This window comes from Alosa sapidissima, chromosome 4 (genome assembly GCF_018492685.1).
Source record: "Alosa sapidissima isolate fAloSap1 chromosome 4, fAloSap1.pri, whole genome shotgun sequence".
NCBI lineage: Eukaryota > Metazoa > Chordata > Actinopteri > Clupeiformes > Clupeidae > Alosa > Alosa sapidissima.
Window position 1 is genome coordinate 32,735,482 of NC_055960.1, and position 25,000 is coordinate 32,760,481.

General features: G+C 45.7%; 1 protein-coding gene across 7 annotated transcripts in view; it reads right to left on the bottom strand.

The window, feature by feature from the left end:
• The window catches only part of tox2 (TOX high mobility group box family member 2), a 103,949-nt gene that overhangs the window by 65,810 nt on the left and 13,139 nt on the right, over positions 1-25,000 (bottom strand). For 4 of the 7 annotated variants that reach the window (XM_042090120.1, XM_042090122.1, XM_042090124.1 and 1 more), the window contains exon 2: positions 1,395-1,487. The exons of the other annotated variants lie outside the window; for them this stretch is intronic. In XM_042090120.1, coding sequence (XP_041946054.1) covers positions 1,395-1,487 — 93 coding nt within the window. The remainder of the gene's footprint in view (positions 1-1,394; positions 1,488-25,000) is intronic. 7 annotated transcript variants of the gene reach the window in all.

A 25,000-nucleotide genomic window follows, 5' to 3' on the forward strand; every position in this document is an offset into this window, starting at 1 on the left:
CTCAATTTTCTCCTGGTCGTATATATATATATATAGAGAGAGATAGATAGATAGATATAGAGATAGAGAGAGAGAGAATATATATATATATATATATATATATATATATATATATATATACTGTAAGATCCCTACTCTCTGCAGGGAGAGTGATTGTTGAAAGTAAACTCCACAGCACTGTGTCAATGTCAGGCAAAGACATTGTGCTAATGACGCATTAGGCTATAATGTGCTCTGCAAACACTCTCATTTCGGCGGTTGGAGAAAACCTTTGAGAGCAGGGCTTTCGTTCCCTCCATTATTGCCGATGTTGATGATGTGCTTCAGGATTTCACCTCTCCACCGCGGAGAATTCATCATAAGTCTAACTTACATTCAAAATGGATGCCAACGGTCAATTCAGATGCTACCAAAATGGCTCCATGATGTGTGTGTACACTGTGAGGAGTTGGAAATGGCTGAGGCAGACTCAACTGAAACCCCTTGTTCAAAAGCACTGCCTGCTTCCACTGATAGGCAGGCCAGCTCTTGGTACTGAAAGGATGGTTCAATTATACCGCTAGCAGAGATGCGCCAAACAAGCCTTTGGTAAATCGTAATTTTTCACGTGGAGATAAGGTGAATTAAGAGACGCCATTCTTCCTGTCTCTTTTTCTCTCTCTCTCATTCTCTTTCTTTCTCTTTCACTCCCTCTTTCCCTATCTCTCTCCCCTGGGGACTATTGCTAAGCAGCACCGTCCCTGTTCATGTGGTTCATGTGGCCTTTTTTTTGTGAATGGCGAAGACTGCTGTTCCCAAGAGAAGCGCATCGGTTTCTAAAGTAGCGGCTTAAACACAGTTCAACACACACACACACACACACACCGCACACGCCCCGCCCACCCAAATGAAGCCAGAGTCACTGCTCCGGCTCCTGCCCTCTCACATCGTCTCGCTGAGCCGCGAGGAGCGCGGGACTGAGCCGAGGTCAAACCGCCGGCCCGGCCGCCGAGTGGCACTCCATGGGGAGTCCCAGTGTCTGTGAAGAGCCATTATCTGTCACTCAATCATTGACAGGGTGTGTGTGTGTGTGTGTGTGTGTGTGTGTGTGTGTGTGTGTGTGTGTGTGTGTGTGTGTGTCTGTGTGTGTGTGTGTGTGTGTGTTGGAGGGGTGGGAGTTTGGGGTGTGAACCACAGTCTCCTGCCAGGACAGCGAGCGCCACCGCAAAACCACCGGGTCAGCTACACACAGACGCTCTAACGGAGGCCTGCACAGGACACTCGTGGGAGTTTACTGTACCAGGGGGGAGGAGAAAGAAGGACAGAGAGAGAGAGAGAGAGAGAGAGAAAGAGAAGAGAAAAGGAGAAGGAGCGAACAAACGACGAGAAAGGAAGGAAGGAGGGATTTTTCTCACCCCTGCAGAGGGCAGCCTTTTCCCGTCAGGGTTGGGCCTCACAGGCAAGCCGGCGTAGAGCCGAACACCACGATCTCCCGCACCGTATCTGCTCTGTAGAGGGAGAGGAGACAGGGAGAGAGAGAGAGAGAGAGAGAGAGAGAGAGAGAGGATACCATGGGGAGAGGATGATAAAGACAGAGAGAAAAAAGACAGACAATGAGAAAGAGAGAGAGAGAGAGAGAAAGAGAGGGGTCATGAAGAGGTAGGGATGATAAGACAGAAGCGAGAGACGAGTGGAAGGAACAGAGAAAAGTGAGGGAGAGACAGAGGAGATGGAGAGAGAAAGAGGGAGGAACGAAAATAGGAACGATACTTCAGTCTCAGGGGAATCGACAAGTTTTCTGACAAACTTTTGTCTCGAAACAGAGATCTGTCGGTCGGCTGTGAATCAGCTTGGCAGGCCCCCATAACACAGCAGCAGAAATAGCAGTTATAACGGCCATGTGCACAAATCAACCACACAAGTACAAAACATCAACGTGACACGAAAAACATTTACACAGATAGATGAGATAGATCCTTGTGCATGCAAATACGTCCGCAGCGGCGCATTTCCCTCTTTTGGAAGTGGAGCGTGCGAGTTGGCTGTGTGTATTCCAGCCCGGCTTCCCAACATGTGTTTGGAAAAACAGGAGCTGTGGGGGAGCTGGCAGTGCTGGCTGGGAAACCTCGGGAAGTCCTGGGAAGTAATGATTCACACCCCGTTTGGGCGCCCGCAGCCGCGCGTGTGTGTGTGTGTGTGTGTGTGTGTGCCACACGCTTCAACAACTTGGCCTGCTGGGACATCCACGCTGTGTATGGCTCTTGGCATCTCCTGAGACATCTACGCTACTTTGAGGGCCTCCCCTCTGCCTCTCCCTCCCTCTCTCTCTCTCTCTCTCCCTCCCTCCCTCTCTCTATCTATCTGTCTATCTCACTGTCACTCTCTCTCTCTCTGTTTCTCTCAGCAGCTTCTCTCTCTTTCTATCAAAGGGGAACCCCACCCAACATGAGCCATAATAAGAGACACACCACCACAATTAAACTGTTTCGTTCAACTCTACGATTGGAATATTACTCAAAACGCGGGACTTCGTTTTTCACTTTGTCGGCCCCCAGTATCACCGACTCCCACTCTTGTTGTGTCTGTCTGGGTGCTGTTTCAAACTCATTCTTTGTTTTTTGTTTTTATGTGACTTACGATGATTAGTTCCAGTAAAGGGGAGTTCTCACATGTGGCATTGGCGACAGTTTCCAAACTAAAGTGTGGTGGCACCAACCCAATGGCCTGAAGTTACAGAGCGCAGAGTGAAGCTACAGAGCCTGTTTGCAATTGAAAGGGGGTTGGGGCGGGGGGGGGGGGTACTTTTTTTGGTCCCTGTTACCAAAACATGGGCCCAAGTGTTAGCCACATTTCACTGCACTTGCCCCGCTACTAATAGTGAGAGTGTGTTGGTTAAGATGTGGTGTCAAGGTTCAGTACAAAGACAGCCATATCATGAGAAATGTGGGGAGGGGGTGGGGGGTGTTTATATAATTATGTACATATTTATAGCACTTACAGTACTTCTGTAGCTATCTGACGTGGGGATTATCTGTGTGTTGGTGGAGGCTGGGCTCCATATAGGCTGCTGTGGGGGACTGTCTAACCATATAGAGAGCAGTCAGGTGCAGTGTGTGCTAACTCTTGCATACTTTTCACATATCATCCTTCATCTTTCTGTGACTTTTTTACGTTTTCCTTGAGCAAATATGGACAAAAAAGCAAGTATACACATGCACACACGTATGCACGCACACACACACACACACACACACACACACACAAACACACAGGCAAACACACATGCACACACATGGATACACACACAATCCCATTCTGTGGGCAAGGTTCCAGATAGCTATGCAGTGAGATAAATTTAACAACGGTGTGAGAAAAATGTGCTCCAGCCAATAGGATCTCTCTTGTGGCAGCTTAGCGATCATAGCTGCACCAATGGCGTCTCACCAGCCCATCCTGCCAGCATCCTCTGAGCCAATCTAATCTGGGCAAATCAATCTCAAACTGAACCTCCTCTGTATATCAGGATAGGTCTGTAACACACACACACACACACACACACACACACACACACACACACACACACACACACACACACACATGCACACACACACACACACACACACAGAAGGCGTTGATATGCATGTGTGATAAAGAACGCACAGTACATTCCTTTATGTGCTTGCCGGCCATAAAAACCTCCATGTATTCTGCAGAATAAGACCCACCCTTTCACATCAGACAGAGACGCACGTCAGCCCCTGACTTTAATGCTGCACACCAGCTGCTCAGGCTGCAGACGCATTAACATGCAAATTCCAAACTGGGGAAACTGGCATAGTTAAAATAACTGACAGAAAAATACCTGGCAAACGGACTGGCTTATATGCATACAGTGCTGTACAGGCACTCTCGCTGCATGCTGCTAAATGTCTTCCTGCCTTCTTCAGTCCAACTGGCACAGACAGCTGATACGAAACCGGGAGATGGGACCAGAAAAAGCAACCTGAGTACAAATTGATAAACGGCTAAATTAATCATCTAAAAAAAAAAAAAAACAGTAAAGGGGTGATCCTATATCTCTGTGTATGTAACAGCAATCGCACAGAACATATTTCACGTCTTAGTCTGTTCTACTATTCCCAGATGTGTGCAGTGATGTTGAGGTGGTGTATGGTTCTGTGCAGAAACTGAAAGGAGGGTATAAATACTTGGGGTGGCTTGAGAGTGAGAGAGCAGGAAGGCTTGGCATTGATTCAGCCACCCCTGCCATGCTTCTGTTAGTGGTGTGTGGGGGATTGTGTGTGTGTGTCTGTGTGTGGGCGTGTGTGAGAGTGGGTGTATAAAAGAGTGTGTGTGTGTGTGTGTGTGTGTGTGTGTGTGTGTGTGTGTGTGTGTGTGAGAGAGTGGGTGTATAAAAGAGTATGTGTGTGTGTGTGTGTGTGTGTGTGTGTGTGTGTGGTGTGTGTGTGTGTGTGTGTGTGTGTGTGTGTGTGTGTGTGTGTGTGTGTGTAAGGGAAAAAGGGCCTGACATCACCTCATTGTGGTTTCTGCTGAAGGCCTGAAATGGCGTGATAAATTAGCCTGACCTGTGGTAATGTAAACATGATCCTTGTGCTGCAAATATGCACTGAGGACAGTGTGGCATGTAGCGTAGCATACTGGGGATGTATCTGTGTCTGAACATACATTCAGGAGCCATCCACTGAGGCTTTTGGCCTCTCCTGTTAGCATGTGTGCATAATGAGACACAATGCAGCCCTCAGAGGCTAAGCTAAGCTCTTCTCTTAGCATTTCAGGTTGCCAACTTAAAGTGTGCCTGTAGGTGGCTAACACATACAGTATCGTTCACAGCCATCTCTCCTCCGCTAACTACAATGATATCATTGTGAAACTCGCACTGTGGTGTGACACCTTCAACACAGGCTGCCTCTCTGGACGTTACCAATCTGCATGCCGTGCACAAGGGGAAGAATCGAGGTGTAACTGAGGCCCCGATGGCTTCTCCTCTGTTTTCAAATGTTCAGCCCTCAAAAACCTCTTCTCCACAGACTGGGGGGGGGGGAGGGGAGGGGCTCTTGTCATGGCCATGTGGTTTTTGATGGCCACAGCGAGTCTTTTAAGAGAAATCTAGAATCTCTGAAAATGCACAGAATGTTGAGCAGGGAGGAGGTGAGAAGAGAGCTCTGTAGCAGTGTTGACAGCAGCAGGGCTACAGAACAAGCCGGCTAACCGTTTACAGTACCGCGACCGTATTTGATTTCAGGTAATACCACACCGCTGAAAACATGCACCGTTAATCTTGTGGATAAAATGTACACAAACGGGTCCTGTCTATCATGCTTCAGTTTTTTGTGTTGTCGCCCTCACATTCAGCTAGCTCCGCCCCTCCTCTGCTGCGATTGGTGCTTCTCGTCCTTTCACTGGTGTTTTCCAGATTCACTTGGCTCTCATTATGCAAATGACGGAAATGTAATTTCTCCCGTTCTCTGGGCTGGGGTAGAGGGGGTGGTGGGGGCTGTAATTCTAATTAGGATAACACAGTGAACATGGAAGAGGGGGGGGGGGGGGGGGCTGAAGTGTACACCTGCAATTCAATACTGCGGCTCATGATGACCCCCCCTCTCTCTCTCTTTCTCTCTCTCTCTCTCTCTTTTTCTCCCGTTTGATACTGCATTCACTTTTATCCAAATGTCCTGTATTCCGCATACTCCATTCCCCTCTCTGTGCACCTCTGTCCCCCCTACACGTGCGCTGCCCTTGGCTCCTCTAATTATCCAGTGACGTATGCAGTTCGCTGAGCCTTCGCCCCTCTGAGGCCTGCGCAAGGGCCCAGCACATTTTTTTGCAGCATGCAAATCACCTTGCACTTTCCCTCGACAAATGTGTGTGTGTGTGTACGTGTGAATGTGCGCACAATAAAAAAAAATGTGAGAATATGCATGACTGTGCACGTGTACGTCCATACTTGTGCCTCTGCGCACAAGGCATTAATATTGAATCGTTGATGCAAATGTTATTAGAGTGAAAGGCAAATGACTGAGGCCTGCGCTAGCGGAATTTGTTTTCTCAGGGCTGCTGTTGCGAAACTACTGTGCATTCAATATGCTGTGCATTTTCACTTTGTCAGTCCGGATCTTTGTACTGAGAAGACTGGGTAATGACTGTGGCTGGCCTGGACTTTGGTGAAAAACAGCTGCGTTTCTGGGTTAGTTAGCCTTTATTTCAGACAGTCTGTTCCCCTGATTAAGCGGCCCAAAGATGGGCCTCTCCATATTAATCAGGCTCTACGGACCCCCCCCCCCCCTACCCCCCGCTGCAATCTGTACAACGTCATAGTCATCTAAGACTGATTTGTTTGCTATTCAAGGCAAAGGCGGTACAGTGCTGTACAGTGTGTTCCCAGAAGGCAATGGAAAAAAAAACAACAAAGTCTTTGGATCGAGTCCAAATGATATCTTAGCTTCTGCGGTCTACACATTTTTTCATTATGTTGGTCTACGCCCTTTGACAGAGAGAAAAAAAAAGAAGAGAGAGATGGATGGATAGAGTAAGAGAGAGAAAGAGATGAAAAAGAGAGACATAAAATGGGAGGAGCTTCATCTAGATACTCTTTCATTTGCTGGTAGATTCTTATTGGATGTGGAAAACTGGATGTGCATGCCTTTCCATAGCAGCATGGTGTTGTGTATTAGTATGTATGGTTTGATTTGAGTGTGTGAGTGTGTATGTGTGCATGTATAGGATGTGTGAGAATGTGTGTCTGTGTGAATGTGTGAACTTCAGTGTGTGTGTGTGTGTGTGTGTGTGTGTGTGTGTGTGTGTGTGTGTGTGTGTGTGTGTGTGTGTGTGTGTGTGTGTGTGCCATCCTCACTCTTTCTCTGCTGTATGTGTGTGTGTGTGTGTGTGTGTGTGTGTGTGTGTGTGTGTGTGTGTGTGTGTGTGAAAAGAGAAAGAGAGTGAGTGTGGTGTTAGCTAGATACACATGGCACCGGGGATCGAGCTGAGTTCAGCAGTTCTCACAGACCTGTCAGAAATACTGTCAACAGAGCGAAAAATAAAAGACAATTGTGTTATGCAAGGCCTTAATTTAAAGCACATCACAAAAGTTCTCCCACCACGCCACCCCACCCACCCCGACCCAAATCAGCCCAGCCGCAGTGGATCACACCAGGCAGACCTCACTCCAAGCTCTCAACCTTGCTACTGCTGCTGTGGTCCAGTGCCAGCGGGGGGGAGAAAAATACCCAGCCTGCTCTCAACCGAGCCCTGACCCGGCCTAAAGAGAGCCACCATGTCCAGTCTGAGCTGACGTCCCCTTACACCACTTTTGATGCTGTCTGGGATCATTAGCACCCCTGTGCCTCTACTCCCACCATGTGATTAATACAGTCACACACACACTCATTTTGCATTGCTTTGAGGCATGCAGGAGCAGTGATCTCAAACAATGAGCAAGTTCGCTCATGGCTAATCGACGGAAATGTTCATTATGACGGATGTGCGAACACCTCAGTGTCTTGATTTACAGAAGCATACTGACACCTCGGCCTGCGCTGACGCGCGTGGGCTTTTCGACTGGGCCGAAGGTAAGAAACGGGCGCAGAGACTGTGGCACGGAAAGATGTGACATAACACTCCTACTGGGCCACGGCTGTGATGCTTGTGGTTAGCGGCAGGCGGCACTTTGTGTAATTAACAGTTGTTCTCTGACAGACACCGTAACAGTGAAACAAATAACAAAACAAACACACACACACACACACACACACACAAACACACACACACACACACACACAAAAACACACACACACACACACACACACACACACACACACACACACATAAACAACTAAAATGACACATCGTTTACTAATGTGGAGGACTAAGTGTTGCTGCTGCAAAAGTTTTGGCGCACTTTCACTGGGATTACTTGGCAAAGGGGAGGAACTCGATTCCTCGACATTCAGATGTCAAAGTCGCGGCACTGACACATGACGAGTCTCACTCCGTTTGTTCTCCCTATTCTCTCAAATTGTTTTGAGGGATTACTGTGGAGGCTCTGCCACAATAAAATTCCACATTAGAAAAAAATAATCTATAGTTTGCACGGGCTGTTTTTTAAAAAGAACATTTTATTTTTTTCTAAACCTAAAACCAATCTCTTAACAACCATCTGTTTTTGTCTGAATCATTGCAATGTTCGCTATTCAAAGGCTCCCCCCATCTCTCTGCATTGTTAAGGGACGGCTCTGCAAATCTTCTCTTTCAAAAAAAGAATTAAAACATGTGGGGACATAACAAGTCATAACAACTCTAATTCAGCCACTTTCAGAAGGGACTGTCTATTGTCTAAATAAAGACTACTGAGATTTGGTTAGGGCACAGATGGCATTTACAGTCAGCCTTTATCACAAAGAGCGAATTATTTTTTTCTTTGCTCCTGAATAATCTTTTAAAAAGATAAACCAAAACTACATTAAGTAAGCTTTGCACATTTTATCCCTTATCCCAGAAAACAAAATGATGTATTAACAAAATATGTATTAGGACATATTACATAGAATAGAGGGCTGGCTCAGAACTCACTGAAGTTTTAAACTGTAAATTGTTCCTCAGACATCACAGTAATATGACGTTAACCGTGTACGTCTACTTGTTACTGCATGCCGCAATATACTCACTCCAGTTGGTATACGGAGCACTATATTTACAATACTTTTGCTTTCTCACCCTAAGGCCTTCAGTGCTCTGAAATGTGTCAGCAGTAAAAACGAACATTAGCACTTCGTCCGTCCAGGCCCCTTGCAGCCTCTTCTGGCCATTTAATCCCTATTATATACCTGGTGTGATGCAGCGGCCATTTTTAGTGTGGCAGCAGCCGCGGGGCTTACAACTGGCGACAGGCCGCGGTGGCAGCAGCTTTAGCCAGCGGGGCCCAGCGCTGTGAGCTCATGGAGTGTATTTTCCACAGCAGATGTCTCGTGTTGTACGACACCGTAAATTACTGTCGCTGCTGACACTGAGATCAACACACACCGAAACTATGGGAGACATGTAAACACACACAGAGGGAGAGAGAGAGAGAGAGAGAGGCAAGGCTAATTTTCAGTAGACATTTATGCATGGGCACAGGGATAAAATACTCCAAGACATAAGTATGTGAAAACACATCAGTGAAAGTGACACATACATATACATGGCTTACACAGAAATGCAGCCCCTCCCCCCCACACACACACACACACACAAACACACACACACACACACACACACACACACACACACACACACACACACACACACAAACACAAACACAACACACACACACACACACACACACACACACACACAAACACACACACACACACACACACACACACACACACACACATACACACACAAACACAGTCCCTGGAGACTGGTCAAGCCCTATGCCTATGTGTCAGCAGAGGGTTCACGGCATGACAGGTGGCAACATTGTGTGGTGATCATACACAAACACTCTCTCTCTCACACACACACACACACACACACACAGAGACAATGCAGGCAGGAAGACTATTTGTGTGACCTCATTAGAAATATCACATTTCACACAGATGCACACAAACCCCCCAATGATCATTAGCGTCATCTGTGGCTGTGTGGTTGAGGTGATAATTATAGGACTGCGCCATTTCAGGTATCTACACCTGGACGCGATCTGGGTTTGCTTATTCTATACTATCTTCCTTCTCTCTCTCTCTCTCTCTCTCTCTCTCTCTCTCTCTCTCTCTCTCTCTCTCTCTCTCTGTTTGTTCACCCTGCCATGTACAGTTAAGCATGCAGAGGTGAAAGGGCTGCAGTTTGAGGTGATTCTCCAAACACACTTTCTGGTTTGAAATTTTGAAATTGGTTTCGCCTCTGAGCCTGCGCCAGCTTTTGTATGAGTGTCAGTTTGTGTGTGTGTGTCTCAACATACCTCTGTGTATTTGTGTTTGCAAATGTGTGTGTGTGTGTGTGTGTGTGTGTGTGTGTGTGTGTGTGTGTGTGTGTGTGCAGGCGCGCGCAAATCAGAATGCTCTACCTAGGATTTATCACTCTAAATATAAGCCCTTTAACAATACCATAGAGAGTGTTGCAGAATCTGGCAGGTTCATGTTTGCCCTCTGACTAATGCGATTATATAAGCCAGGGACATTACCCAGCACCCTCTCCTGTACAGCAGCAGCATCCACCAATTCAAACCCAACTTTCACCCACCAGGGCCAGAGAAGAAGAAGAAGATGAAGAAGAAGAAGATGATGATGAAGATGATGATGAAGAAGAAGAAGAAGAAGAAGAAGAAGATGATGAAGAAGAAGATGATGATGAAGAAGAAGATGATGATGAAGATGATGAAGAAGAAGAAGAAGAAGAAGATGATGATGAAGAAGAAGAAGAAGAAGAAGAAGATGATGAAGAAGAAGATGATGAAGAAGAAGATGACAAAAAAAACACAACAACAGAAAAAAAAACGGCCTCAGCTAACTCAAGGGAAAGTATGAGTCTTCAAAACCACAAACGCTAGTTTCACAGAACGCACAGAAGCTGGGGAGAGATTGAAAAGGTCATCCCAACGGCTCTGTTGTCTTTCGCATGCTCCTTTTGCATGCAATATGTCTTGGGCTTTACAACCCCATCACAGCCGCCACCAGAGCCAAGACTCTGATCCATAAGAATCGACACATCGTCATTGTTTTATTTCCACTGAACCACAGTGAGCATGGGTCTCGCTTTCTCTCTCACAGTGGGGATGTCACACATGCAGACCGCACAGATGACAAAAGGCAAGGGTGTTTATGCAATAATGAAACTCACTGATCTGTGCCTGTGGTCTCCAAAGGGCAACATATCATTTGGGGTAGTCATATTAGCCCTCAAATAGTTGGACAGATACCACAGGAGGGAGCTGAAACTGTGAGAGGGAGCTGAGAGTTTACTCTGCAGGCACTGAAGAGAAGATGGCTTTTGAGCAACTTGAAAATACAGTTTCAAACCCACACCAACCCACACACACATACAATCACACACACACACACACACACACACACACACCACACACACACACACACACACACACACACACACCACACACACACACACACACACACGCGCGCGCGCGTACACGTACACGTACACATACATATACACGTCGTACACACATACACACTCACACACACACACATACATCTACACGTACACGTCGTACACACACACACACACACTCACACACACACACACACAAACACACACACACACACACACAGATCCAAAGACATGCAGGAAATGTATATGAGGCAGAGCTGGGCTGGGACTATAAGAGGGCCCTTTATGTGCGAGGCGAGGGCTTTGAGCAGTGCTCTGCTCTGAGCACATCCACGTCTGGCATTCCTTTCATTGGTGGAGCCCCACGCATGCTGTCCATTCCTCTCTCTCCTCACAAGAATGCCATCAAGACACACATTCTGAACTGCATTCAAATACTCAAACACTCAAACACACACACACACACACACACACACACACACACACACACACACACACACACACACACACACAAATGCACAGACCCCACCACATATGCATTCCCATAGTATGTATGCTTTTACGGCCACAGTGAATTGTGCACTCCCACACAAATGCAACACATGTACATACACATACACTCACAGACACACACACACACACACACACACACACACACACAAACAGACACACACAGACACACACACACACACACACACACACACACAGTCAGATGCACTAGCACATAAGGGCCGCATATGCAATTAAGCAAACACAAGCACACACACACACACACACACACAGGCATATTAAAGTCAAACACCCTCTCATATGTAAACACACACACACACACACACACACACCACACACAGACACGCACACACACACACAGGGCTATGCGTCATTAATGGTAGATCTGTGTAAACGATACATGGCCAGACAGCTTGTGTTACAGGTAACTTTACTCCGACAGCTGGCGAAAGGGCCTCGCCTCACTGACTGTACTACACAAACAAAACACAACACAACGCAACGCAACGCACGGCACCCGTGACACTGACGCACTCCACTGGCCCCACTACAACTGCCCTCATCAAGACGACAACAACAACAACAACACCTAGTGGCACTACAGAGGCGCGTGTCCATCTGTGTCCTGCCTGCCTGGCTCATCACGTGGTGGTGTGTGGCAGTGTGTGTATCTGCGGGGGTTAAACTGACTGAAATGTGAAAAGGTAAGGCGAGCCAAGAAGAGAGCCATTGTCCCCACTGACAATGCAGCAGTGCGGCCCACATGGTGGCTGTTAGTGGCCTCCTCCAACACCTGCCCTGAGCAGGCTGTGTGTGTGTGTGTGTGGTGCGTGCGTGCGTGTGCGCGCGCGTGTGTGTGTGCGTGTGCGTGCGTGTTTGTGTCTGTGTGTGTGCGCGCGCGCGCGCGTGTGTGTGTGTGTGTGTTCAGCCATGCTGTAAGACACTAACACACCTCACCCATTACAAGCCTCTGGGCCCAGCTAAGAATATGGTTAATCTATGGATCCATAGGGGATCTAGGGAGACATAGAGATTTGGATATTCAATGTACTGATATGTTTTTATCAATCTATATTCTATGACTTGGCCCTTTAAAAGCCAATAAAGCATATTGAATTAAATTGAGAATTTGAGAGAGCAAAAGAGAGAGAGAGAGAGAGAGAGAGAGAGAGAGAGAGGGGGGGGGGGGGGACTATACTGTTAAAGGTTCCTGTTGGTTCAGATCAAGCAAGAAACATTTTGCCACTGTTTGGTTTTCTTCTTACCCGGGACAGCATGGTCAACTTCTCCCATAGCTAACCTTCTCCATAGCTAACCTCCTCCCCATAGCTAACCTCAGCCAGTGATAAGCATCGCCACCATGCCGTCCTGCTCTGCTGCTTTCATTGGCCGCGCCCACCCCACCATTGTTCTCTCCTCCTCTCTCTCTCTCTCTCCTCTCTCTCCTCTCTCTCTCTCTCTCTCTCTCTCCTCTCTCTCTCTCTCTCTCTCTCTCCTAACCTTCACATGTTTGCTGCACTTGTTCACAGCTCTCTCCCCCCCTCTCTCTCCCCTCTCTCTCTCTCTCTCTCCCCCCCTCTCTCTCCTCTCTCTCTCTCTCTCTCTCTCTCTCTCTCTCTCCCCCTCTCCCCCCCCCCTCTCTCTCCCCCCTCTCTCTCTCTCTCTCTCTCCGTCTCTCGCTTTTCTTTTTGTTCACTGTGCTGCACTGCTGTGACTTGATTGGTCAGGGGAGCTGGCAGCTAAATTAGCCGGTAATGTGCTGTTTACTTTTCTGTCTGCTGGGGGGAAGTCCCAGCTGAAACAAGCCACTTTATCATTACATTGTACATAGGTGTGTGTGTGTGTGTGTGTGTGTGTGTGTGTGTACATTAGTGTCTGTGGGTGTTTGTTTTTGTGTGCGTATGTTTCCCCATGGTGCCTGTCCAGTGCTAGTACATCAGGTACCTCACTCGGTGTGTGTGTCCACAGCCTACTTAAAACATCAACATCATAAAAACAGCAAGCTATCTCTATTCTTCGGGGGGGGGGGGGGGGGGGGGGCTCCTCTCTCATTTGACTGATCTCAGCGCTCAGGTATTCCACAGCCTCAAACGGCATCAAGATCAAGACACACAGGTCTCTGCACCACGTGCCAATGAGTGGCGGCTGACTCTGGTGTGGTCTATACATTGAGGTGACAATGCGCCAAGAAAGCAGGGCAGGTGTGCCACATACAGTGGCCTTGACGCGTAATTACTATATTTCTGTATTGAGACTGAAAGTGGAAGTGAGAGGTTAAGAGAGAGAGGAGAGAGGGAGAGAGAGAGAGAGAGAGAGAGACAGAGAGAGATAGAGAGAGAGAGAGAGATGGGAAATTGTGAAAATGCAGGAAACAGATACAATTACCCTATCTGCACCTCAGTGTCTGCATTGAGGAGGAGGCATGTAGGGCTCCTGACTACCGATATGTGGAAAGAAACCCTCACTGAATGCTATTTATTGAGAGGAGCAGTGAGGAGCACAGGCTAGAGACAGGGAGAGAGGGGAGTGAGGAGAGAGAGACAGGAGAGAGAGAGAGGGAGAGAGGGGAGTGAGGAGAGAGAGACAGGAGAGAGAGACAAGAGAGAGAGAGAGAGAGGGGAGAGTGAGGAGAGAGATACAGGAGAGAGAGAGAGAGGGGAGTGAGGAGAGAGATACAGGAGAGAGAGAGAGGGGGACAAGGAGAAGAGCCTGCCATGGCCAAATGGACACCAAGCCCGGGGATGGCACAGGAGGAGAAGAGTGGAGCAGTGTGTAACACCGAGGAGAGGAGGAGGAGGAGGAGGAGGAGGAGGAGGAGGAGGAGGCGAGGGCTTTCCCCTGCTCAGTGCCAGCCCTGTAATGAGTCTGTCAGGGCTGGTTAGAGTGGCTGCCTTCTGCCCCCCCACCCCCGCCCCCCTCTCTGGGCTGTGGACAGCCCTCATTAGCCCTGTAATGGCATGCCACAGGGCCCGATTACACTGGCACACCACACCGCACCAACACCACCACGCCGTCTCTCCGTCCAGCGCAGCCCAGCCCTGCCCAGCCTTCATCTTCTCATTCGCCCGCATGCCCGCCCCACACATGCCGTGCTGAGAGAGCACAGGTCCGCTGTGGGGAGACAGCGAGTCAGAGAGGGTGTTAAAAAAACAGGGGGGGGGGGGGCGACTGACGAACCTCAAGTCAAACATGGCAGGCGGAGGAGGAACCACACAAGTACATGGGAGGAGAAATCAAGGAGTTGTGATACATGATAACGATGAAGGGAAGTGCAGAGGGAGAGATGGACAAGCAGAGGGGAGGGTGGCGTTGGCATGCGCCTCGGACTCACTCTCTTCCGTTTTTGGGTTTCAAAAAGAAGGTCTTGTGAAAAAAAGTACATTTATGAGAACCACTGGGGTTCTTATCAGAAACATTGGCAATGCTTTGCAACAGGGCAAAGGAGCTTGATGCGAAGCTGAAATCTTCAAGTGTATTATTCAGGCTGTGCGAAAACGAAGTGAAGAAAACAACCTCCTATAGAGCATGATACAATATGTCACATTTCATCTGATCTGCCCCGCGCGAGGCGAAAGTCATTTGGGGTGAACTATTCCTGGTCTAATCTGAAATAGACCTGCTCATTGGCAGAGCAATGCAAGCGAAAGATGAGGCTACATGTTCAGGTCATTCGCTGTCAGCTTCTTTACCTCAGTTTTCTGACAGATGCTCTCTCTCTCCCTCTTTCCTCTCTATCCTTCTCTCTCTCTCTCTCTCTTGTTCTCTTCTTTACCTCAACTTTATATCTCTATCTATTTTGTTTATTTATCTATTTACTCAATTGTTTTTGTACATTGTCAAAAACAAATTTTAATCAATCAGTCAATTAATCAATCTCTCTCTCTCTCTCTCTCTTCCTCTCCTGTTCTCTTTTCTATCTAAGCTTTCTGACAGACTGTGTCCAACACTCTGACCCTCTCTCTTGCTCTGTTCTCGGTTATGGAGAAGCACATGAGCGAAGAGGAGTAGAGGCTTTAGACTTCTCTAATACCCTCTCTTATCCTCCACACTGTCCCAGGGCATCTCAGATAAGGATGCATACTGTCAAGCCTTCTCTCCACATCACCACCATCCTGCACTAGCTACCATCGCATACTGGCGGTGCTTCCAGAACAATCCATGCTATATAAGACAGCACAGAGGGTGAGTTGGTGTCAGAGAACGTTTCTTACTGCTCGTAAGACCCATACAGGCATTTTTAAAGCACGGTTTTGCACATGTTTCCAGGATAGTCTGTGGAAAGCGAATTGACATGTGAGCACTGGTAATAATATCTAAACATGACTGGTTCTTGTTTGGGTGGTTCAAACAGATGGCTTCTATCATTGTTGTTAGTGGAGAGCCTCGATAGCTGGGATGCTCACATGAACCCCCCAAGGTCACGCTTTGGTGAGAAATACTTTTGTTTTTTCGTGCATATCTGTGTACACAGGGAAACCGAGCCATCTTTAATCCGGTCAACATATCCCAACAGGTGCTTCAGTTTACAGTAGACAGCACTGGCCCCGGCTCGCGCAGTGGTCATCACCTCCTGGTCTGCCACCAGCTAGGACAATTAGCGACGTGTCACCACTGCCCCGTGCCCTCTGCACCTGCTGAGACAGGTACAGTGGCATGGCCATGCCACCTCCATGAGACCTTAATGGGAGGAGTCCTATTCTCCTATTCCATACAGGGATGGCGTAGAGGCACGGAGGCCGATGGTATTAAGTGCGTGGGTGAGGTGCTGCTCTTCGGCCAGGAGAGAGTTAAATCTCTTATCTAGAGGCTCCAGAAGACATTCCTAGCAGAGGCCACAGTCCACGAGTTTCCTGCCTCTTGCCCACTGCCCTATTTATACTCTGCCGTCTCTCAGAGTACCAGTGGCAGCTTTTTCCTCGCAACACACTCACTTCCTGCCATTCAGCCACTGACATTTCTCCCTCTCTGTCTTTCTTCTATTCATTCCATTTCTCTCTCTCTCTTTCTCTTTATCTCTCTCTCTCTCTCTTTCAGGTTATAACCTTTGCCAGAACCTTTATATTCTAATCTAAAAGTTGTGCTTTTCAAACGTTTTTTATTTTTTTATTTTCATACATGATATAATACATTCTGAAACCTTCATTGAGTCATAGTGAAGGATTTCATTTCAAAGCATTTTGAATGGTGAGGTCGCTTTTTGTCAGCTATTCAGAGACTGGTAACAGGTTCTGACAGGGTGTGAGAAATAATCAAATAAATAATCTGCAACGCTTTTGAGGAGTTTCGTAATTTTTACTTTTTATCTTACTTCTTACAGTAAATCATTACAAATCTCTAAGCACATTTAGTATATTCGGTGGGCTCTCATGTACTGTAGCTCTGCTGCAGCTGTTGAAAACTTGACCTCTAACCTGCAGCACACAAATAGATGGGAGGTTTCTGAATCAGGTGTTAAGATTACTAATCACGTACAAACTGATCTCCACACACATTTTTGATATGAGGGTGGCTTGTTAGGTGATTACTGAGAACAGAATAAATAGCTTTAGACTAGAGGGGTAAAAGTGGCCTGACCAAGAACAGGGCTCTTTTTTTAGTCTGCTAAATTAGTAGAGTTGACAGAACACATGACCGACACAGACAGTACAGTAGGAAGTGCACTGACTATTTTTACACTTTGGAGCAGCACCACTGAAGGGTTGGTTGAATGTGTATGTTATTAAATAATTTAAATAAACAAACAAATAAATAAATAAATGAATGAATATAACAAGCAACAAGAAGAACGTTCACTGAGCTGACCTTAGCCTATAGTGCTAACCTCCACTGAACATAAAGGGAAAGAAGTCTCTAAAGCACTGGTCCCTCCAGGCATCAATGAATAACATATTATTTTCTCAAACTCGGCCTGAAGGTAAATGTGGTGACTGCCTGCCAAAGTGTATGTGTGAGTGTGTGCATGCATGCATGGTGTGTGTGTGTGTGTGTGTGTGTGTGTGTGTGTGTGTGTGTTTTGATGTGTATGCATATATTCATGCATGCTCGAGAAAAAGGAGGGAGGTACACATAGAGAGGAAAGAAAGAGAGCATGAGTGATAATGAGTGATAGAAGCGTGTGTGTGTGTGTGTGTATGTGTGTGTGTGTGTGTGTGTGAGAGAGAACTGTTCTCCTTTCTGTCTCTTCATCAGTTTTTTCTTCTCCCTCCATGCTAATGGATGGGGATTGGGTGGGGATGAGGTGGGTGTGAGGAGGAGGGGGTTTTGCAGTGGAGCATGTGAAAAAGGCCTCACGTGATTTAGGAAGCTCTTTAGTATGGAACCTCTCAGCCACAGAGAAATGGAGAAATGTAATCAAACCATAAATCATAGATCATAGTGCTCTGACCCCCCCCCCCCCCCCCCCCACTCCCACTCTCCTCATACACACACACTCCCTTCCCCCTACATCTACTGACACACACACACACACACACACGCACACACGCACACACACACACACACACACACACACACACACACACACACTCGACAGACGGCATGTATTGGACTACTTGCATTTTATTACTGTCTTTTGCATGCAGTTAAAATGTATGAGAGGAAAGATCAAAAGAACAAATATTCATTTATTTATGAGGTTTGATGTGATAGAACTGCATTATAGGTGAGGAATTACTTAAACCATGTTTTTTATCTTTATTTTTTTAGTTTTGAAACCTGAAATCAGCTAACCTCTTTGTGATGGCAGAGAACAGGCTTTTGGAAAGGCATAATTTGTAGTACCCCAACATCAGGATTATAGGTTACATGATGCTACACTACCACTTCCTCAAAACCCAACCAACAATCACAATTTAATCTTTATATATAAAGCCTGTCTCTCTGTTTCTGTGTGTGTGTGTGTGTGTGTGTGTGTGTGTGTGTGTGTGTGTGTGTGTGTGTGTGTGTGTGTGTGTGTGTGTGTGTGTGTGTGTGTGTGTGTGCGTGCGTGCGGGTGCAAGAGTGTTTTATTTATTTGGCTGTGACTTTGTGAGAGAGCCACCTGGCGTGTTTTAATATGAGCTGAACAGTGGGGTCATTGTGTGCACTGGGTGATACAGGCTGAGTGACCCATTTAGGGCCAAGACTCTGTGCTGACAAGAGTCTGTTATGTCTAGGACATCTGGAGGGCCCCAGGCACTGGAGTATGACTGCATACATTTGATCGAAAGAAAAATACTTTTGACACAGACACACAGAGATAGACACACACACACACAGACACACACACACACACACACACATACACACACACACAGAGACCCACACTACACACACACATACACACACACACAGACCCACACTACACACACACACACACAGAGAGACCCACACTACACACTCATGCACGCACACAGTCTACATACACACCCACACACAGTCATACACTTGCAGTACACGTACACACACACACACAAACACACACACACACACAAACACAAAGATGCCTCCACCTATGCTGTGCACAAGCAGAAGGAAAGAAAAAAACCTTATCCTTGCAAAAAGAAAAAAGTGAAAAAAAAGAGATGGAGATTTAATTTGACCGCTACACGGAGGGGTGGGGGGGGGGGGACCTGCTGGATTTGATCCAAGCTCACTGCTGCTCTGGCTTAATTTGCTGAGATTTCAGAGCTGTGGCACCAGTTTCCTGAGAGGATTGCGGGGCAGAAATGTTAAGGGAGATCTGGTGATAAGTTGCAGAGCTTCCAGGGACAGCGTTTACTTTATATTCATGTCTCTGCCTAAATACAGGAGACCCTCATGTCCAAGAGCCATGGACGTGTGCAGGACAGAGAAAGACCCATGTACCCCTGGATGGAAAAAAAGTAAAATACAGGTCTTCACACTGGAATTGATCCACCATTAAGTACTCCAATGAAATCCTGGGATTTCCCTGCTTTTCGTTTTTGTCCTCTCTCTCTCCCTCTCTCTCTATTTCTTTCTTTCTCATTCTCTCTATTTTCCCTCCATTTTCTGCATAACGCCCAGTCGAATGTAAAGGACTGCATTATGACTGCATTATGACTGCATTATGACTGCATTATGAATGTAAATGTAAAGGACTGCATTATGAATGTAAATGTAAAGGACTGCATTATGAATGTAAATGTAAAGGACTGCATTATGAATGTAAATGTAAAGGACTGCATTATGAATGTAAATGTAAAGGACTGCATTTTGAGATACAAAAATTAAGCCATGGATGTGGCTGGCTCTGAATGCTTTCCCCCAAGGGTGTGAAAAACATTATTCCACGAGAAGATAAAGACGTAATTTGCACAAACAGAATGAAATTTGAGCTCTCTCCATCTCTACTCCTCTCATTCCCACTCATCTGCCTTTTACGATCATAACAAAACATTACCTCATGACTGAATGTGCAGAGGTGTTCTTATTTTTATTATTATTATTATTATTATTATTATTATTATCTCATCTGTTCGCACAACTACTGTTAGCGGTTGGAGCTGCTGAAGTTTAATATAGCGGAAGGTCACTGCAAAGGACAGATGATTGTCACAGATTTAGTTGTGTATTATCAGAGCTTACCATCAGACTCAACACCAGGCCATATATCAGATATCTGCCATGAATAAGAATGATGCTGTGCAGTGTGCACTGGGCGCAAGACACTGTGTGGTCTGTGACTATGTACAGAATGCAAGTCCACAGTACAGTACAGTACATACACTGGCAGTTGTTAGAGAAGAATTCCCTATTTACTCTCAATGGCTTCAATGCTATGCATGATTTAGAGCATTCAAGTCAGGAATGCAGCAAGAATGAATTTATCATCTGGCAAATGTACTGTATGTGGCCTCTATGTTTAGAGCCTGCGCACTAGCCAACGGCACGCTAATGGACAACAGTGAAGGAGCACTGTGACATCATCGGCGGTGTTTTTTTCCAAGTTCTGAAATGAATACGGTTCTCATAAGGTGCTCATATGCTGTAATTGGCAGTTCCGGCGCAAGCGAGCATGCGGCGCAGAGAAGCGCTTTAAGACTGGAGAGAGCGACACGGCCGCATGAAAAGCTCCGCCGTCGTCCAGGCCGCTGCCATCTTGTTGTGTTTCTTTTGTAACCTGTAATCGGATTCCGCATCCCAAAATAAATCAGGTTTGTTGAAAGCAGAGGCAGAGGCAAGAAGCGGAAAAGATTAAATCATCAACCCCTTGTTTCAATTTTCCATATAATTAATTTGCGTAATAAAAAAAATGTAAACTCACAAATGATTTAGGGGAAATTAGCATTTTTAATCACAGAAGATTACTTTAATAACTCAATGAATGTGTGACAGCTGGCGCCTCAGCAAACGTTGTCACAGGCATTTAGTTCTGCCACTGCAACCAATACACATAATGCAAATCAACCTAACGTTGTTTCATAGCAACAGTGGTAGTTTGTGTTTGTGTATGTGTGTGTGTGTCTGTGTGCGTGTTGTGTGTATGTGTGTGTGTGTGTGTGTGTGTGTGTGTGTGTGTGTGTGTGTGTGTATGTGTGTGTGTGTGTGTGTGTGTGAAGAGAGAGAGCGTGTGACAGGGGAGTAATTTCCCTTTCAAACCATGAGCTATTAGGTGGTAATCCACAATGGGTAGACCCTAATACAAGCTGCGGATATTTACAGTTTACAGCACATAGAGGTTTAATATGTATGCTAACATTATGCCTGGCAAAATGCTTTGGAAGTCACCTGCTGTTATAATCTGTACCTTGGGGTCAACTTGAAGGCATTCATTCAGTCATTCGGTCTTTAATTAATTCATTAATTTGTAGTACATTCATTACTCCCACTCTCTCTCTCTCTCTATCTCTCTCTCAAAACACAAAAATGTGCTATATAAATAAAAGTGACTTGACTTGACTCTCAATCTCTCTCTCACTCTCTCTTTCTCTCTCACTCATTCTGTCTTAATGTTGAAATATGAAACAAACACTTTTGATGGTCCTACAGCCAACTGATCTCTTTAACGCTCTGTGACATTTTCAACAATGTATTAATGTATACACGTGGACACTGTATGTGTGTGTGTGTGTGTGTGTGTGTGTGTGTGAGCCTGTCCGCAGGATGTCAGGGGTGTCGGTGCGGGTCTGACAGAAAAAGTTCCTGTAGTCAGGTTGTGTTGGAGGCCCTCTCAGTCGCTTGGCTGTGTGCAGTGTGTCGGAGGGAAATGCCCTTCTAAAACCCTTTGTCAGAAGTTGTTACCACATCCTCAACAGAAGCAACATCGCTTATAATTCCTAATCTCAATTATACTGCGATGGTCAGAATTGAGGAAAGTTCCACGATATACTGATTTTGTTGTTGCTATTGTTGTTTCTATCTTTCTATCTTTCTATCACGCATAGAAATGACCAAAAAGTACCTATGGTGAACCCCACCCTCCTAGTGGCCTGGACAGAAGAACGCTTAAAGAAAGAGAGTAAACATACTTGTGACAGTAAACAGCATGTTCCTTGTTTACCTCTCTTTATGGGGGCAGCTGCCCTGCAGTTATAATATGCAAAGTGGCTGACACATGGAGTAGTTCCCACTGGTTTTCCGCTTCCAGTAAATGCATGGTCATTCTAGTGTAATACTCTGTGGAGAATCTTATCAGAACTGGGGGGTGGGGGGTACATGGAGTACATGAATTACTCACTATTAACATACCACAATCTCAACCCCCACTAGTTCTCCGTTAATAACAGATTTATTCTTTGTAAGCATAAAAACAGATATGGTCAAACTGAGACTGGCGCATAAGCCAGTGTGTGGTATGGTGTTGCATATCAAGCCTCATGCCTTCAATCTGTTAGTGTCTCTAGCGCTGTGACTTCTAGATAAATATGAAAGCGCTGACTGGCGGCATGGGCTTACGATGAGCCCAGGGCTTGTTGTTTTTTTGTGTCCGGGCTTTATAGACCAGCTGTTCTGTTTTATAATCCCATCTCTTTTTCTCAACCATTATCACAACCTTACATGGCGACGCACAGCCACTTTCTGTTAGCATCTTTTGGCGCGGCACAATGAGCACACAATGTGAACCGATCCCGACGCTTACATAGAGATGTGAGCTCGCTGAACGCCGCGTTTTCTGGGCGAAGGGAAAGAGGGAATAAAAAAGCCCATGAAAGCATAACCCCAACTGGTGCCCTGCAGGCATGGCATCCCAGCGCTGTGCCAGCCTTCGGTGTCTATGCACACGCATTGAGGAGCTTGAAGAACAGCGTTTCTGGGAGTGGAAACCAGGCTTTTGAGCTTTTGATGTCTGATTTAGCATGCACTTCCAGATGGATGTTGGATTAAGTCTCAGGATGGATTTCGCATGAAAAACACAGAGAAAGGAGAGTGATAAAAGCTTTATGTTATATGTACTGACCGCAGTCAAATCTGTTAAATATGCAATAGACTAAGGCAGTGGGAGCGGCGTCTGCCAAAAGGTTTATTGGACAGCGTCATTCTATTGGTCACAATTACTTTATCCTCTGTATGGCCAAAAGAGGAATTGTCAGTTTTACACTGCTGTTTCTTTTTTTGCATGCTTTTGGGCTACATAAATTCTCTTATTTACATATGAACATAAATGTATTCAACCTTAATGATGCAGGCATACAAAAGACAATCCAAAAGATTGAGTTTCCTTTAACCACAGTATCTCTCATGAATGCCATCGACGGCATATAATTATAACGCAATTCATATACAGCGCTGTATATTTCTCTGTATATTTTATCGCATTCCTTCTCACATTCTGCTGAATTAATGCAACTTTATGATGCCTTCAGTTTGCTCTTTCCCTGCAATGTTTTTTTTTTTCCTCCACAGATTTTTTTTTCTGTCTTCAGCCTGCATACAGGGAAACTATTTTCTCCACTCACTGTAAAATACCACTAAAATATCTCAGAAAAGCTTGAGTTGATTTGACAGGACAAGTACAAGGAAAAGCTATTACTGAACCGTGGAAAAAGGTGATTTGGAAAGAATGGTCATAACTGGTACATTTGCAGTCTGCATTTTATCTAAACTCAAAGTGGTTTTAATTTGACTTTGCTGTTAATGCAGTCCCGTCCCCGTCCCCGACACACTTAGGGAGGCTTTGCCTCTCGTTTCCTCTTTTCATTTCTGAGTACAGAACTTCTCACTACAAAATGCCTTAACACCATGATATTACGCTGCCTATTTTAAGGCCCACTAATGACAATATATGAGGTGAAATCACTGAGGACTTTGGTTGAAGAGATAAACTGTAAAAGGAAAGCCATACATAAACAGGCACATATGACAAGACATTCATCTCCCTTTAAATGCCTTTTAAAGAAGGCAATCTCTGCCAACAGTGAGGGCAATTTATCTTCTGTGGTTTGACGGGATCTGATTTTCAGTCAGGCTCCACCAAAACTAGAATGCTCTCTATCCTACAAGACCAAAAGTCCCTTATAGAACTTGCCATCATAGAGTGTGCTTAACATTTGTCCACATAAGGTCTGATACTTTTTTTTTTCCTTTTCTATTATTAGTTCTAAGGTTTTCTTTACAATTAAAATTCCTTACGTCTATGGCTCTTCAAAGCGTAGAAGGTCTCTGGGCATGCTTGTAATTTAGCCTTAGTGTTCATGTTATGAGAACTCAGCCTCCATGTTCATCTAGCCCATGTTTTCTTTCAATAGGTGGAAGAGGCCTCAGTACATTACATAGAGCCCATATTTATTTTGCTGCCATTTCCTTTGCGTTGTCAACCCTGCTACATTTTGTACTGTTCTTTTTTGGTGTTTAACATTTTCACCTCAAACATGTGACATGTATGTGTGAGCTTTTGTATTTTAAGCAATTTGGCAGCATCATTTGGCATCCGGGCAGAGCTACAAGGTAACTATAAGTAATCGTTTCATATTAAGTGTCATTTTGCGGTAGCACCACAGCATTTCCAGTATGGCATGGCACCGGGAAATGCACTGAACCTCATTTAACAGTTTACAACCCAACCACACATCAATAATAGAAAAAAATGAAAAAAGATTACAGTAAACCCAACGTTTGCACACCGCACGGCCACGCAGCTCTGAAATGTCAAAGGGGAAGCCGTGGTGGCAAACTCATCTTGAAACTCATTTAGACGCTGCAAAAATGCAAGCAGCAATACAAATATTCACCTGCCTTTTTTCCCTCAAGGTATGTTTAACAAATAAACTCCCCCTGCACTTTTGAGTATACAGGTTAAAAATGGTGACATTCCGGCACTCTGCCAAATGCTTATGGGACATTCTATGCTATGCTGTGAAAGATCCCTGATAGCGCACACAAAGCTGAAACCTAACCAAGAAGGAGAGTTAAGGAAAACAAATAGGCCTGAATAGTGAGTTGGACTTTTCCAAGAGTAATTTGACTCCATCCTAATCATGAGTGGCAGGCAGTAATGTGAATTAAA